At 41.9% G+C, this 17,605-nt stretch overlaps 2 protein-coding genes across 6 annotated transcripts in view; one reads left to right on the forward strand and one right to left on the reverse strand.

Annotated features, from left to right (window-relative positions):
• Window positions 1-181: 181 nt before the first annotated feature.
• ccng2 (cyclin G2) lies at window positions 182-5,698 on the forward strand. Its single transcript, XM_060935710.1, has 8 exons — window positions 182-296; window positions 1,041-1,183; window positions 1,566-1,700; window positions 2,492-2,742; window positions 3,038-3,116; window positions 3,205-3,303; window positions 3,601-3,797; window positions 4,740-5,698. Exons 1-8 carry the CDS (start codon window positions 197-199, stop codon window positions 4,852-4,854), a joined length of 1,119 nt encoding a protein of 372 aa, XP_060791693.1. The 5' UTR covers window positions 182-196; the 3' UTR covers window positions 4,855-5,698.
• Window positions 1,429-17,605, reverse strand: part of taf1c (TATA-box binding protein associated factor, RNA polymerase I subunit C) — a 92,033-nt gene continuing 75,856 nt past the window's right edge. For 4 of the 5 annotated variants that reach the window (XM_060935707.1, XM_060935708.1, XM_060935705.1 and 1 more), the window contains one exon: window positions 1,429-3,810. The gene's annotated coding sequence lies outside the window, so the exon portion shown is untranslated. Of the gene's footprint in view, window positions 3,811-15,151; window positions 15,346-17,605 lie in introns of all 5 variants that reach the window. The other variant, XR_009655717.1, reaches the window with a different exon arrangement.

Raw genomic sequence — 17,605 nt, forward strand, 5'->3', positions numbered from 1 at the left:
TTGGTCCGGTTTGACGTCAATACTGCTGCCAAATGTTTTCAAAAATTCATCTCTGTCGGGAAAAAACACACGAATAATATTATTACATGTGCATAGATAAATGAGTTATTAGGAGGTGAGAAATAAATATAATTATATAAGGATCCCGAAAACGAGAAAATCCAGCGTACGTTTCATACGTGCTAGGTCTGACGTCATGGAGAGGGCGTGGAAACGGTCATCAACAAAAGGGGAAAAAAAAAAGACTGAGAAAACAGAAGAGCTGGTTCAAGAAAAATGTCCTTTTAATATTTCAGGTAATTTCCCTTTTATTTATTTAGAAAGTATTTCTAACTCATGTATAACGTTAATGGTATTTTCTGTACAAGTATTTGTATCGGGTTGGGTTTAAAGTCCTTCCTGTTATTTGATTTGGACAAAGCCAGTTTGATTCACAGCATTAATTATCTGTAAATATTTACAGCATTAATATAGTAAGTTAGTTCTGCCAATGTGTGTTTTTCTGTTCTGTTTGGTTATTTGAAATGAAATAAAGGTTAAATAATTGTTTGTGTTCGTGAGAAGCCCCGTTAGTGCGGAGTTTTTTTTTTTAAGATTAATTTAATTATGTTGTCACCCAAAGTTAGTTACTGTCGGAGGTATTTACTAAGTGTATCTTATGTATTTGGTTAGTTCTGTTACATCCAGGAACAGTAAATATCAAGTAAACCCAGGGAAGCTGACCGTGACCCCTCCCCCACTGTTTTTCAAAAGGGAGAAAAAAAAATCTAGCTAAGATCTTGAGCTAGCTCTCTGATTAAAACATTGTAAAACGTATTTGATGATTTTTTTTTTTTACTGATAAAGTATTCGCCGTTTTTATTTCATCGTCTCGAGTGTATATGTGTATCGTAGAGTTTTATTTTCTCTCTCTTCACTAAAGGAGGCGTTAACGGTAGAAATCCGAGCCCCAGGGTTTGGCCAGCCCTGCATCACTGCACCTAACTAGGGCGAGAAAACATACATTCACTGAATACTGTATTATGGTGTGTTTTTAAAAGGTTACTTTGAGATAACCAAAAGAAAACCGAGTCTCGCCATGGAGGCCTTCAGGCTGATGAAGGAGCTGAAGCTGAACCTGGAGCAGGAGAGTCAGTATCTGCCCAAGGAGTCGGGACTGAAGCTGATCGAGTCCAACTCGGAGGTAAACCAACCGCAGCGTCCAGGGTTCGAGCAGACTAAAACACGGTTTAGCTCGAGTATCCGAGGAGAAAAACATAAAAAAAAAAAAAAACATCTTTTTTCCTGAGTAAAGTGTCTTAGTAATCCAGCTGAAGCTACTTCTCAAATTACTGGTACAAAAGTGCCATTTTTCATACATAGTTTTTTTTTTTTGTATTAAAGTTGAGTTAAAAATCTGCTTTTATGAATAAACACCTGAGACAATGGTGATTATTATAAAAATCTTTACATTTTACAGCCTGTGCCATTAAAAAGTACAATCATACATAAGTGTTTAAAAAAAAAAAGGGAGAGAATTTTCTAAATATACAAGCATAATTAAGATTACTTTTGTTCTGTACCAGGGGAAGGGAATTTCTGCAAAATGTCGCAACGCCAAGGTGGAGGATCTCTGGAGCTTGACCAGTTTCTTTGGCTACAGCACACACACTTTCGTCCTGGCTGTTAATCTGCTGGACAGATTTCTAGCTATGATGAAGGTACGCATGCATGCTTTTACAAAACACTTGTCAGTCATTTTCAATAATTAAAAAAAAAAAACACAGTAACCAAACCCTGAGTTTGATGCTAAATATTTGAAGGTTTTTTTTGCGGTACGGGTTCCATCAAATCCTGCGCTCTGATTGGCTGGCGAGCGGACCCCGGTTATGGACCTCTGGCAACTTGCTTGTTCACAACAAACTTTGTAGAATTTTTTTTGTCAACATTTTTTTTTTAATTATCAAAAATCTTAAATTTTTGCCAGCATTTCTCAGAATAGCAGCATTAATTTTACATCACGGATAGTGATAACGAGAGTGTTCACAGCGAAAGCGAGTTTTACTACTCTGAGGAAGAAGAAATAAAAAACCTAACTGTTGCCAACGCCGAGCAAAAACATTGCTGAATCCTGAATGACTCAATTTTGTATAAATAGGGGACTACATAGGCAGCAAAATGTAGCTTTTTTTCCTGCTATGGAAGTGTACTTGTATACTGAGGAGGAAGCAATTTGCATTACAGCCGTGAATGAGGATTCAAAATGGCGGCTCGGTTTTCCCTTTCGAGCGCTCTCGTTTTCTGTTAGAATTTGGTAAAGAAAAAATATTTACCAGCTTAAGGTTGGTCCGTATGGTGAAATACCATGGCCTCGGTCATGGTATTTCATGATCTGGACCTCCTAGCTGGTAAATAACATTATATATTCAAGCATTTTAGTAAAACTTGCCCTATACTAAACTCGCTCACTACAAATACCAATTAAAGTGCAACTTCTTTATCTGCCTTAAAGGTTCAGCCCAAACATTTGGCTTGTATCAGCATTGGCTGCCTCCATATTGCTGCCAAAGTGGTGGAGGACAAGTGTGATGTGTCGTCAACACACGAGCTGATCCGCATCAGCCAGTGCACGTTCACAGTGTCGGACCTTGGGCGCATGGAGAAAATCATCTCTGAGAAACTCAACTTCCAGTTTCAAGCCATCACAGCCTTAACGTTCCTGCACCTGTACCATGCGATTGTCCTGTCGCATACCTCAAGCAGGTGAGAAACGCATGAGGAAAATGTATCTCCGTTTCATACAGTAGGAAAGAACACTAGAACTGTTGACAATAGAAAGTAGCAGGCAAATGAATATCATTTAAGTCCAGTGTGCATTATGTAGGTCAGATCTGCTTTAGTTATCTCATAAACTAAATTATCAGCAGACACTGCCATATACCAAAGGGCATAGATAGCAAACAGGCTGGTTTATTATGCAACATCTCTAAATATAAAAAATGAAGATGTACCTTAAGGCAGATTAGACCTAATAAAAGCATATCTTGTTTCTTTTCAGGAAAGAAGTCCTCAGTTTAGACAAGCTGGAAGCCCAGCTTAAAGCCTGCCTTTGCCGCATTGTATTCTCAAAAGCAAAAGTATGTATTTGCACTACAAATCAATGATGCATTTGGGGCTTTTGAGTACAGTGACATTTCTTGTAATCCCTTTGTCGTCTCTTTGTAGCCATCGGTGCTAGCTTTGTCACTCATAAAACAAGAGATCGAGGCTGTGCAGTCAGCTGACCTGTTTGAGATCATCCAGTCCATTCAGAGACACCTGAAGGTAAAATTATATAAAAAATGACTAGTTTATTTTAGACAGCAAGTCTGTTAACAACAAAAACATGTCCTTGGCATATAACCATGATGTGTATATCAAAATCTTCAGTGCAGATGAAATAAAAGTAAGGTGCATGATAACATTCGTCCTCAGTGGTGATGCAAGCTCCATTTGCCTCAAAACAAATCTGTCTTGCTGTCTTTGAGAGATAAAGAATTTCAGTAACGTCCTGACCTGCTGTCAGGACAATACACCCGGAGTGTGTCTGTTATGTAACTGCCGCTGGATGTGTATGTGCAGATCTCAGAGATGGAGCTACAGCTCTGGAGAGGCCTGGTGGCTCAGTGCCTGGCGCAGTACTCCTCGCCTACATGCGCCAAACCCAATCACAGGAAGCTGGTGTGGATTGTGTCCCGGCGCACGGCCAAGAACCTGCACAGCAGCTACTGTGGTGCACCGGAGCTGCCCACGATCCCTGAAGACGGCTGGAGTGAGAGGTACACGGTGGACCTGCACACAGAGTTTCTGTTCACTACCCTGTTTAGCTTAAATGCTTCATATTCAAAGGGGGAGGAAAAAAAAACAATTCAGTATATTAAAATACATAGACTCCTTAGCTTTATTATTTTTAACCCAGTCTGTGGAACAGGGGCTTCAGTAGACTGGCCAGCTCCAGTGTGTATATCCCCTGTTCGCTCTTTGCCTTAGCAAATCAGCTAGTTCTGTTTTATCCAAAACCGTGTCCCGTTAGAGGTTTTAATCATACATTTGAAAACCAACCAGCTGCAACACATTGCAGAATTTTTAGCAGGTCATTGTAGTTTCGAGAGCATTTATCAGTAAAATACATATTCGCAAAAATGGGAAGTCTTAACTTTAATTGTAAACACAGGATTTTTAGGGGAATCTCAAATCACACCCTGTGGCTGTCAGTACTTCCAGTTTCAGTTCAGGCGTTGCTTACTACAGACTGTAAATACCGAAAGCTAGCATTGTCTTCTAAATTACACAATCACTTTTCACTGGCACTTGGGCCTGCCTCCCTACGCATTCCATTTGCTACAAATATGTAATGGAAAAGAGTGATGTCACTTTTAGTAAGCAGTTCACCACAATGACCAATAGCAGACAAACAGTTTAACGTATTCTCTATCGACTGTGCAAAAACTGACATCTTCCTGAACTGAGAAGGAAAGGGGGGGGACCCAAAACCCACCAGTTTCATTCAATCTTAGTTATAATGGAAGTATGGCTGAACTGTAACCACTCCTCGGTTAATGGAATAAACTAAACTATTTATGAAAATATTCAGATCCTAGCTGTGGGACAGGACAGATGTTCTAAAGTGGGAAGCATGCATGACTTCAGAAGTAGTTGCTGTGACTAAGGCAGGGTGTGTTCTCTGCAATAAGTCTGACGTGTTTGTCTCACCTGTCTAGTGACGACTGGGGTGAAGAGATGAGCTCTGGGGAGGAGTGTCTCAGCAGTTCATTGGGCAGTGATGGAGAGGGGCCTTATTTCCCTGACCACTTTCAAAAAAAAGTCGGCTCCTGAATCCCTAAAGGTGCTCAGCTGATCAGAGGCCATTCTACAGGATGTAACCTTAAAACATGGCGGTGGCAGCAGCTTCATCATCTGCCTTACGATACAAAAACTCCAGCTTTCGTAGTGATGTCAGCAATCACCCAGACCTCTCCGTGTTAGAGCCACAGTGCCTGGGTTCCACACAAGATGTAACTTGAGAATGTAGTATGGCTTTTTTTTTTAAACTAACTTTAAATCTCCACTCTAATTTCACCTACTGTAGCCATTACTGATCCTTCTTTCTAACTTTTTGTAACTGTTAAGCTAAAAAAAAATGCACAACACAGGCAGCTAAAGTTTATAACCAGAGACCTTTAAAATTTTTTTTAATATATACAGTGTTTTAATAATTGTTGGTGCATGTTCAGGTTTGCAACATTCCAGAGATCTGTGAGACTGTTCAGCTTAGGACTGTTGAATTCTGGGACATTTACCCCAGTACCGCATACAATTTATGGACAAGTGTCAGGTTCCATTGCACTTCAAACTGTGTTTAGCTTGAGACAGGTTGGTGTTGTATGTTTTGGTTAGTTTACAAGTGTGGTGATGTGATCTTTAGACTTGCCAGATTAGGTTAGGTTTAAATTAGCCAAAGTACATATCTCTGGAGCAAAACAAAGTAACTTTGAATGTATTTGTGCGAGAGAAAAAAAAAATGTTTGGGGGTGGTGGCATAAAATGTAAAAATGTCAATACAAAAAAAGCCCAAAAAAATTGTAAATTTGTATAATGTACAAAAAAATGTATAGCAAGTTGTAGATACTAACTTATTTATTATTTTTGTCATGTTAAAACTAAATATTTTTAAATTCTACGAGTCTGGTTTTTATTCATGTGGTGAATAAGCTGAAGGAAACAAAAGCCACCTTGAAATTCCAAGGCGAGTTGTGTTGCTTTTTTTTTTTTAAAGTTATGTTGGTCCATTTTCACTTTGGTTTCCTACATTTCATCCTACAATGCCATTCTACTACCTGCTTTATTCAGCTCTTGAGCCTCCTTATCTATACACCCTGCTCAAGCATCAGGTTTCAAAGCGTTGACCTTCATACCACTGCCATGGTGTTTGATCGCCAACTAGCCGAGCAAAGCCTTTTTTGCTGTAAAATCTCCAGTTTGGAAACTAAATATTCTGTCCCTACACTAGACTTCTCATTAATACTGAATTACCCTAAACATCAGTTGAAAATGGTGACTGGGGGAGGTTGTGATTTTGTTTTTTTAGGAACTAAACAGTGCAACCTGACCATGTATGTCTGAGAGCACTGAATTTTTCTCCTATCATCATCCTTATGACTCTACTAGCGATGCCCCCCATGGCAGGCAACCACTAATTTCTCATAAGAATTCCAAAAACATGGTCTCGACAATCATATTAGCAGCAGAATCACTAAGCATGTCAAATGTTTAATGGATTGTAGGGTGGAGTTCAGCTTTAAGACTGATGCACGGAGTTGAAAAGCATTTTTTACTGAACGTATCTTTCCAAAACATTCTCTATTAGATCTCTGGACTAAGTGAGATTATTCAATTACTTCCTTCTAAGGAAATGTTTGTGTTGCACAAACTTAGCAAGCCAGCACAAAACCTTTCAGCTGTTTGTTCACGCTCATGACGTCTGAACAGCTGACTCCTGATGTCAGTGAGCCTTGGGCAAGTCACCCTGCACTGTGGAAATGAGGAAGTGCCTCACCTTGATTTCTGAGAAGAGCAAGTTACAGAGAGATCTGCTTACCGCATACCACCTCTGGGTTTTGGACATTATCCCCTTCAAGAGTGGGCAAAATGCATTATGTCCTGAAATGAAATTTACACAACTCTCCTTCCCCCAAAAACACAATCCGCCAGGATGTGTTTAGTGTCCAAATTTTATTAGTTTTGCACAGGAGCTATACAGTTAACATACACTATATGACCAAAAGGCGTGTGGACACCTGACCACATGTGTCTTAAACATGCCATTCTAAACTCATGGGCAAAAATATGGCATTAGTTCCCCCCTGCCCCACTTTTCTGGTAAGGCGTTCCACTACTGGAGCATATCTACAGGAATTTGTGTTCATTTAGCCAGGAAAGCATTAGTAAGGTCGAGTACTGATGTTGACTGAGAAGCCCTGGTGTGCGGTTTGTGTTCATCTCAAAAGGTTAAACACAGTGGGATTGGGGTCAGGGCTCTGTGTAGGCCACTCAAGGTCTTCTAAAACAGACTTGCTAAACAATGCCAACAACGGACTTTGCTTTGTGCATCAGGGCATTGTTATGGTGGAACAGCTTTGGGTCTCTTGGTTACGGTGGCCAAGAAGTGCTAAACAAAATTACATTAGCAAAACACTTTTACCAAGGACAAAACAAATTTACAAGTGGCAGAACACTTTTACCAGTCCTGAAACAAATTTACAAATGAAAATCTTCACAGAAGGGGAACGTACCGAATGCCACAAGTGACCTGGAAGTACGGTGGCCAGGAAGTGTTAATCAGCAGTCAATTCGTGTCCTGTGTCTGAAATCACTCACGACTCACTATATAGAATTCCCTATATAGTGAGTAGTGAATGAGTGAGTGATTTCGGACAAAGCCATTGTCTTGTTCCCTGTGCGCTTGATCCTTCTGTCTGGTCCGTGTCCGGTCTGTGTCCTTTAAAAATTTCTAGAGACTGTCCGCACGAACTGCGTTAAGTGGTTCATGTGTTTTCCACAAAAGGGGCAAAACATCATTTGGTCACAGTCAACATTCTGTCACCATAAACTCCACAGAAGACAACACGAATTGACCGGTCACACCATCACTTCCGGGTCGCTTGCGGCATTCGGAACATTCCCCTTCCATGAAGATTTTCGTTTATAAATTTTTTTTGGGACTTGTTTAAAAAAAAAAAGTGTTTTGCGTCTTGTCAATTTGTTTTCCAAGACGTAATTTTGTTTTATAAAATGTAAAATGTTTCACGTTTTGTAATTTTGTTTTGCACTTCCTGGCCACCATACTTGGTTCTAGCCATAATGGAAATCATAATGCTACAGCATACAAATACATTTTTAGACAACTTTGTGGCAGCCACATAGGTATGAGACTCAGGTGTCCACATACTTTTGGGCAGATGGTGTAGCTAATATGTGATGGAAGTTTAGGAGTCTTGAGTTAAGCTAAGGAATCAGACATGATTGGAAATGTGTGTGATGGCACCTCAAAGTTGATTATTTTCCAATAAGTGAACAGTGTTTTCCCTCTAATACCACAGCGATTTGTCAGTGCGAATGTTTTTATTCTTAATTTTTGGTTGGACATTCCATAATAATCCCCGGGTAAGTTGCTACTACAGAAATGCTAATGAAGGAGTACAGCATCATAAACCTTGCAGGTGGAACTAATGTCAGGGGAAGGGTGCTGCTATAGAAAACTAAACACCTGCTGACCAGTTGGAGTCGTGCCTTCAACAGTGCTATGGTACAGAATGATGCATCACACAACAAACTGTTACATTAAGTAATCTCAAAAATACTATATAAAATGTACTGAATCTAAAATTTATGTAAAATGGAAAAAAGGCCATTCACACGCTAAAATCAGAAGCTGCACACATCTGCCTAATTTCACGGCATGCAATTTGGTATCACACTACAAGCATCAGATTCAGGTATAAAAGCGGGCAGTATTGTTTTTAGGGTTCAAGTTCCTCAGCCACAGTTACATCGCTTACGTTCATAACTGGACTTAACCAAAGTTGCACGCAGGACTATTTTTTTAAATCCCACTCACAAAATTACTATTTATCTGCCCACCGTATTTTCTAATCAATATAATTGGTTTCATTTTGCAAAATATAAGCAAACTAGTAGCCTAATTTAAACCACTTCAACCCTGACCATGCACTTATCAGGATAATGTGGAGGATGATGTAGATACACTGCACGCAAAGCTTTTTTTTTCGTTTTTGCATCCAGTGCACCTCATCTCATCTTATTATCTCTAGCCACTTTATCCTTCTACAGGGTCGCAGGCAAGCTGGAGCCTATCCCAGCTGACTACAGGCGAAAGGTGGGGTACACCCTGGACAAGTCGCCAGGTCATCACAGGGCTGACACATAGACACAGACAACCATTCACACTCACACCTACAGTCAATTTAGAGTCACCAGTTAACCTAACCTGCATGTCTTTGGACTGTGGGGGAAACCGGAGCACCCGGAGGAAACCCACGCGGACACGGGGAGAACATGCAAACTCCGCACAGAAAGGCCCTCGCCGGCCACAGGGCTCGAACCCGGACCTTCTTGCTGTGAGGCGACAGCGCTAACCACTACACCACCGTGCCGCCTCCAGTGTACCTTTCTGGGGGAAAAAAAAAAATCTGCTGTATCCTTTTGTATCTGCCTAGAACACTATTCATATGTATTTAATATTAGGTTACATCCCTACTCTATACATGAGCTCAAAGATGTACATACTTAATGAGCATCTCTCTACTCGACAGGGGAGGTGAATAAGGACAGGTTTCTACAAGTAGCATTGCTCACAAACTCACTTCCATACCTTGTGTGTTGCTTTGAGTAAGGCTGTAAGGGAGAATTATGCTTCTTTGAACTCCTGGCCATGACTGAATGATCATGTACATACAGTGTCTTGCAAAAGTATTCATCCCCCTTGGTGTTTGTCCTGTTTTGTCGCATTACAAGCTGGAATTAAAATGGATTTTTTTTGGGAGGGGTAGTTATCACCATTTGATTTACACAACATGCCTACAGCTTTAAAAAGGTGAAAATTGTTTTATTAAGATGAAAAAACAGAAATCTGGAGTGTGCATAGGTATTCGCCCCCTTTCGTATGAAACCCCTAAATAAGAGCTGGTCCAACCAATTCACTTCATAAGTCAGATCCACCTATACGCAAAGTGTCATATGATCTGTCACATGATGTCTGGATAAAATCAACCTGTTCTGGAAGGACCCTGACTCTGCAACACTACTAAGCAAGCAACATGAAAACCAAGGAGCCTCCAAACAGGTCAGAGACAAAGTTATGGAGAAGTATAGATCAGGGTTGGGTTATAAAAATATCCCAAACTTTGAATATCCCAGGGAGCACCATTAAATCCATTATAGCAAAATAGAAAGAATATGGCACCACTACAAACCTAACAAGAGAAGGCCACCCACCAAAACTCACAGACCGGGCAAGGAGGGCATTAATCAGAGATGCAACAAAGACACCAAAGATAACACTGAAGGAGCTGCAAAGATCCACAGTGGAGATGGGAGTATCTGTCCATAGGACCACTTTAAGCCATACACTCCACAGAGTGGGGCTTTATGGAAGAGTGGCCAGAAAAAAGCCATTGCTTGAGAAAACATGTTTGGAGTTTGCCCAACAGCATGTAGCAGACTCCCCAAACACATGGAAGATTCTCTGGTCAGATGAGACTAAAATTGATCTTTTTGGGCATCATGGGAAATACCACATGTGGCGCAAACCCAGAACACCCTGAGAACACCATTCCTACAGTGAAGCATGGTGGTGGCAGCAGCATGCTGTGGGGATGTTTTTCATCTGGAGGGACAGGAAAGCTGGTCAGGACTGAAGGAAAGATGGATGGCACTAAATACAGGGCAATTCTGGAGGAAAACCAGTTTGAGTCAGCCAGATGTTTGAGACTGGGACAAAAGTTCACGTTCCAGCAGGACAATGACCCTAAACATACTCCTACAGCTACACTGGAACTGTGTAAAGGGAAACATTTAAATGTCTTGGAAGGGACTAGTCAAAGCCCAAACCACAATCCAATCAAGAATCTGTGGCATAACTTGAAGATTGCTGTACACCAACACAACCCATCTAACTCGAAGGAGTTGGAACAGTTTTGCTTTGAGGAATGGGCAAAAATCCCAGTGGCTAGATGTGCTAAGCTAACAGAGACATACCCCAAGAGACTTGCAGCTGTAATTGCAGCAAAAGGTGGTGTTGAATACCTATGCACACTCCAGATTTCTGTTTTTTTTTTCATCTTAAATTATTGTTTGGGTCACAATAAAACAACACTTTTCACCTTTAAGGTGGTAGGCATGTTGTGTAAATCAAATGGTGCTAACCCCCCAAAAATCCATTTTAAATTCCAGCTTGTAATGTGACAAAACAGGACAAACACAAAAGGGGGATGAATACTTTTGCAAGACACTGTACAGTATGGGCTGCACATTATGCATGTATTAACTAATACATTCACTACTCATCCCTGTGGGGAGCTGTCAACTAGTTGGGGGAACAGAAAAACCAATGAAGTAGATAGTAATCAACTTAAATGTACTTTTGGTCTGAAAACATTTCAGAGTAGATGAAGTCAATTGATAGTCAACTGCGCAAGGCCACACTGGAACGAAGCCTTTTAATTTTATTTTGCTTTAATAGATCATTAACACTTTGTATGAAGTAGAGAGGGTTTTTTTTTTAAATCTCATTTCCACCTGCTCCAAAAGAAATTCCTCCTTCAGTTATTTTTATTGTCCTTTAAAGCTAAAATTTAACACGGCCCTTACACTGATATTCCACTGCTGCGTGAGAGAATGCTTTCAGAGCTACAAGTTGCAGGTCACTCTCCAGTCCTCCTCAGCTAGTTTAGCATCAGATCAGTGGCGCATTAGAACTTCTCATCTCATTATCTCTAGCCGCTTTATCCTTCTACAGGTCGCAAGCAAGCTGGAGCCTATCCCAGCTGACAACAGGCAAGAGGCGGGGTACACCCTGGACAAGTCGCTAGGTCATCACAGGGCTGACACAGACAACCATTCATACCTACGGTCAATTTAGAGTCACCAGTTAACCTAACCTGCACGTCTTTGGACTGTGGGGGAAACCGGAGCACCCGGAGGAAACCCACACGGACACGGGGAGAACATGCAAACTCTGTACAGAAAGGCCCTCGCCGGCCACGGGGCTCGAACCCGGACCTTCTTGCTGTGAGGCGACAGCGCTAACCACTACACCACCGTGCCGCCCCGCATTAGAACTCAAAGAAGAGAATTTGAGTTAAAGCATTGAGGTGAGGCATACCTGGGCCTCAGTAGGCTCCTACTCATGCCTAGGCCTAAGCTGAACATGGCAGAACAACCTCCCAGATCCTGCTGGAGACATCATATCACGTCCATTGATCATTAAGAGACAATTTTATCATTGAGCTTTAAGGAGTTTCTGCGTTTCGGTTTCAGAGTCGACGGTTTCTGCTGAGCAGCCAGATCATCCGTGAGCGCATTTTATGAATTCATTATCCTTAAAACATGCTATATTATGACATACTGATTTTTTTTTTTGCACATATTGCAACAAATTTACTTACTTTTCTTTTAACAGTACAGTCTAAAAGGGATGTAAGCTGGAAATTTAATTTGTAGCCTGTATACCATGCAGCTGTTAAGTGAAGTGTGTATTGATGCGTTCTTTGCTACACAATCATCATCTTCTGGCTGGTCCAGGGATCCCCCTGGGTTCTGAAAAATATTCTCCACTTTTTTCCCTTGAAAAATCAAGTCAAAGAAATATTCTTCACTTGTTCTTCACACTTGGTCTGTATTTTTTCTTAGTTCCTGACTTAAAGTGAACTTAATACAGTTTTATACCAACCAAACTGGCACAATTCAAATATTTGTACAGATCCAGCTAGGCCTCTCCATTACAGATAAAATTTGGGCTCCACTACAGCCTCTAATAAGAAAGACTTGATTTTGGGCACCCTGTGCACCATCAAGCTAAACTAAACCTCTTTAGTTTTAGCTTACTTAAGGATATTTTAGCAGGGAATTATTCAAGAGATATTAGGACTCCCCTTACCTTTTACTTCAACACAAAACTTGATTTACAATTGAACAGAATCAAGAAGAGTCTTGGACCAACCAACAGTGAAGGAATCTGAATTTGCCGTCGATTAACACAGAATGACATGGTGTTTTTCATCGTGTGTCCACTATGGGGACTCAACACACCACACCCCCTGAAACAGAGCCCTTCAGTCGCTTGCTGGCTGACAGCACTTTCACTTTGGGCCTTTTTTTTTAATTCATTTTTTTTTATTATAATTACACTGAGCCCTATATTACTGACACCGACCGATATGCTCAGGGATGGTCGGGGCTCTGAGTATGCCTCTTCCGTGCCTGTTTCAGCCCTTAAATCATCTTCAGTGCTTGAAGAAGCTCATCCAAAAACTTCAGCAGCTTAGACTGCGCCATTGTTTGGTTCCCGCAGAGATGATCACACTACCACACCAGGCCGATTAAGAAGCACTGCGATTGGTCAAAAGCTTGGCACCCATATGTTCATTATGTGTAGTCGATTTTTATTGGTTAAAAGCACGTGCTCGCTGTTTACACTCTGGCTTCCTGCCGTCTCTTCACTGGGGTTGGATTTCGGCAAATGGAGGAATTTCTATAAAATATGACTTATGATAAATATGACAAATACATTTGTCACTGTGACAACTGCTAGTAATTTTCTCATCACTGATGGATTATATTCGTCAATGACGAGCGTGACGAGTGCCAGCAGGAACTCTGCTACTCCCATTAGGGGTCGCCACAGCAGATCTGTTCCACAGATTTGATTCAGCATAGGTTTTACACTGGATGCCCTTCCTGACACAACCCTTCCCAATCTATCTGGGCTTGGGACCAGCACCAAGTATACACACCATCTTGTACAACCCCAGTGGCTAGATATTTTACCTATTAAAAAAAAAAGTCATGTCTTTGAACAGTGGGAGGAAACCCACGCAGACACAGGGAGAACATGCAAACTCCACACAGAAAGGCCTTCGTCAGCCACTGGGCTCGAACCCAGAACCTTCTTGCTGTGAGGCGACAGTGCTAAGCACTACACCACCATGCCACCCCTTTGCTGAACAAATCATTTTTTGGCTGCTCCCGATTAGGGGTCGCCACAGCGGATCTTTCGTCTCCATTGCTCCGTCTTCCACATCCTTCTCTACCACACCTGCCACTTTCATGTCCTCTCTCACCACATCCATGTATCTCCTTCTTTGGCCTTCCTCGTTTTCGTTTGCCTGGCAGCTCCATCCTCAACATTCTCCTTCCCACATGCTTTGCATCTCTTCTCAGGATGTGCCCGTACCATCTCAGTCTCATCTTTCTTAGCTTAATTCCCAAGCTCTCCACATGTGCTGTCCATCTGATGTGCTCGTTCCTTATCCTGTCCAACCTTGTCATTCTCATTGCAGATCTTAACATCCTCAACTCCGCCACCTCCAACTTTGCCTTCTGTATCTTCGTTAAGGGTACGGTCTCCAATCCATACATCACAGCTGGTCTCACTACTGTCCTATACATCTTACCTTTCACTTTTGCTGGGACTTTCCCCATCACAAATGACTCCCGAAATCCTTCTCCAACTGCTTCACCCTGCCTGCACCCTCTTTCTCACCTCACTATCGCAGCCCCCATTTTCCTGCACAGTTGACCCCAGGTACTTGAATTCAACTTTCTTTACATCTACTCCTTGCATCTTCACTACACTCTCATCCCTATTCTCACTGATGCACATGTATTCTGTTTTGCTACTACTCACCTTCATTCCGCTTCGTTCCAATGCATACCTCCATCTCTCCAAACCCAGCTCAACCTCCTTTCACCACATATCACAATATCATCCACAAACATCATGTTCCATGGTGACTCTTGCCTCACTTCGTCTGTCAAGCTATCCATCATTATGGCAAACAAAAAAGGACTCAAAGCAGATCCTTGATGGAGTCCCACCTTCAACCTTGAACCATTCAGTTGTTCTAACTGCACACCTCACTGCTGTTTCACTGTTCTCATACATGTCTGTCTTGCACCACTCTAATATACTTCTCATTCACTCCACTCTTTCTCATACAATACTATAACTCATCTCTCGGCACTCTATCGTATGCCTTCTCCAGGTCTACAAACACACAATGTAGCTTTCTCTGGCCTTCCCTGTACTTCTCCATTAGCATTCTTAAAGCAAAAATTACATCCGACGTGCTCTTCCTTGGCATAAACCCGTACTGCTGTTCGCAGATTGTTACCCCTCTTCTCAATCTCGCCTCCAATACCCTTTCCCATAACTTCATGGTGTGGCTCAACAATTTTATTCTTCTGTAATTACTGCAGCTCTGTACATCTCCCTTATTCTTGTATATTGGGACTAGCACACTCTCCATTCATTTGGCATTTTCTCATTCTCTAGGATCTTATTAAACAAACAAACAAACAAACAATCTCGTTAGGAACTCCATAGCCGTCTCACCCAAACATCTCCAAGCCTCAAATTGGGATACCATCTGGTCCGACTGCTTTCCTAGTCTTCATTCTTTTCATGGCTGCCCTCACCTCATCCAGCCACCGGGGGTGCATAAGCGTACTCTTGGTGCCGGTCCCAAGCCCGGATAAATTGGAGAGGGTTGCGTCAGGAAGGGCATCCGGCATTAAACTGTGCCAAATCTAACATGCGGAATGAAAAGAGAAATACCTTTGCTGCACAAATATAAAAGTTTAAAACTAGTGATGTCCTGAAACTGTTTTTGCTTTAACTCTGGAAACGACGTATTCATCAACTATCTTTTATGACGGGTTGACTCGTAAAATTAGTAATCCTGCAGCTCTTAATATAAAGCAAAGAATGTATACGTTTTAAAAATATGTTGCAGGGATGAGAATGAAAAATATTTAAAAAGTCTGAAAAAACCAGGGCGGGGCCCAGGGGGGCAGGGCCCAGGGGCCAGGGCTCGAAATTAACTTTTTTTCTTTGTGTCCCCCAGTGGTCCCAAATTCTGTGTTGTATTGTCCCGAATAGAAGCAATAGTGTCCCCATTTTTTTCCTCTCTGAAATAACCAGTGGTTAATATTATCATATGAAGTTACTATTATATTTGTAACTATGCGATTTTGAACCCTTTATATCAGGGGTCTTCAATCCTATCCGCAAAGGGCCGGTGTAGCTGCAGGCTTTCATTACAGCCAAATTGGAGGCTCACTTGATTGTTGACTGGAGACGAGGGTGAAATGATTAAACAAGTGAAATCAGGTGTAGCTCCTGCTTGGTTGGAATGAAAGCCTGCAGCCACACTGGCCCTTTGTGGATAGGATTGAAGACCCCTGCTTTATATCATTTTTACAATAAGTCACAAAACACAAGTGACACATGTCCTATACATCATCTACTTCAAAATTACAGTTATTGCATTTTCAGTTTATTAAACTTTGGCGATCTCACTGTATGAATAGATACCCATTTATTTAAAGGGGCCATTTAGCTCATTCAGAAAATGTTTCAACTCACTACATCTGCAGTACACTTTAGTTGAAAAAAAGACCCCTTTTATGTTCATTTCATCTACTTATACCTTGAATATCTGTTGGCATATATAAGGCCAACTTATTTTCACCATTACCGTTATCCATTTTTATGTAATATACCTGTTGCCCCATTCAGAGATGTTTTGAAAGCCATCAGCCATACCATCAATAGATGAAATGCCCTTGAGCAAGGCACCTACCCCAACATTGCTACAGGGACTGTAACACTGTAAAAAACTGTAAAGTCACTTTGGATAAAAGTGTCATATCATACAAGTGCAAACAAAGCAATGTAATGCAAGTTTTTTTTATTGTAACCTTTAGTCACAGAAATCATTTACATTATTTACAGTGACTTTTCTGATTTTGCAGTCACAGCGCAGCCACGTTTATAATGGCAGTCTATGGGGCTGAGCGCCCGTCCTCTCCTCACTTTCAGGCTTCTCATGCAAAAACTCGTTTTTAACTCGCTCTAGTGACCTCAATTTTTACACTACAGACAAAAAAATTACATCGTGTTCAGGAGAGCCTTGTGGCACTCTATGTGAAAGAATTTTGTGACTATCTCCTTCCGTTTTCGTGTAAATCCCCGTTGTTTGGAGGGAGCGCTCTGAGCAATTACTGCCCTTTCTGTGTCTCTCAGCGCAGCGTGCGGGTGGGGGAGGGGCTGCTTGCTCTCACACACACAGCGCGCTGCTCCCTCTCAGAGACACACAGGCTTGTCGCCTCAACGCAAATCATTCATTCACAGAGTGCAGCTCAGGCCCTGCAATTGTGACTGCTACGCGCACTGCATCACTCTCACAATTTCCCCCATGTAGAACTTTTTTTCTAGATCTATTTTTTTCCATTGTCCCGGGATTGTCCCAGATATGATAATTTTGTGTCCCGATAACATTTTTTATGGTCCCCGGGATGTCGGGACACCGTTAGTTTCGAGTGCTGCCAGGGGGGTGGGGCCCATGGCCCAGGGGGGCGGGGCCCAGGGGCTAATGATTTTTGGCTATTTTATTTATTTCATCTCATCTCATTATCTCTAGCCGCTTTATCCTTCTACAGGGTCGCAGGCAAGCTGGAGCCTATCCCAGCTGACTATGGGCGAAAGGCGGGGTACACCCTGGACACGTCGCCAGGTCATCACAGGGCTGACACAGACAACCATTCACACTCACATTCACACCTACGGTCAATTTAGAGTCACCAGTTAACCTAACCTGCATGTCTTTGGACTGTGGGAGAAACCGGAGCACCCGGAGGAAACCCACGCGGACACGGGGAGAACATGCAAACTCCGCACAGAAAGGCCCTCGCCGGCCCCGGGGCTCGAACCCAGGACCTTCTTGCTATGAGACGACAGCGCTAACCACTACACCACCGTGCCGCCCCATTTTATTTATTTATTTAC

Source organism: Neoarius graeffei, chromosome 12 (assembly GCF_027579695.1).
Source record: "Neoarius graeffei isolate fNeoGra1 chromosome 12, fNeoGra1.pri, whole genome shotgun sequence".
In the NCBI taxonomy this organism is placed as follows: Eukaryota; Metazoa; Chordata; class Actinopteri; order Siluriformes; family Ariidae; genus Neoarius; species Neoarius graeffei.

Excerpts from the sequence above, each read along its gene's own strand:
- ccng2 (XM_060935710.1), top strand. The coding sequence starts at position 197 with ATGGAGAGGGCGTGGAAACGGTCATCAACAAAAGGGGAAAAAAAAAAG. Across the intron at positions 297-1,040 it reads ATGTCCTTTTAATATTTCAG|GTTACTTTGAGATAACCAAA; the intron begins GTAATTTCCCTT and ends TGTTTTTAAAAG. Across the intron at positions 3,117-3,204 it reads TTGTATTCTCAAAAGCAAAA|CCATCGGTGCTAGCTTTGTC; the intron begins GTATGTATTTGC and ends GTCTCTTTGTAG.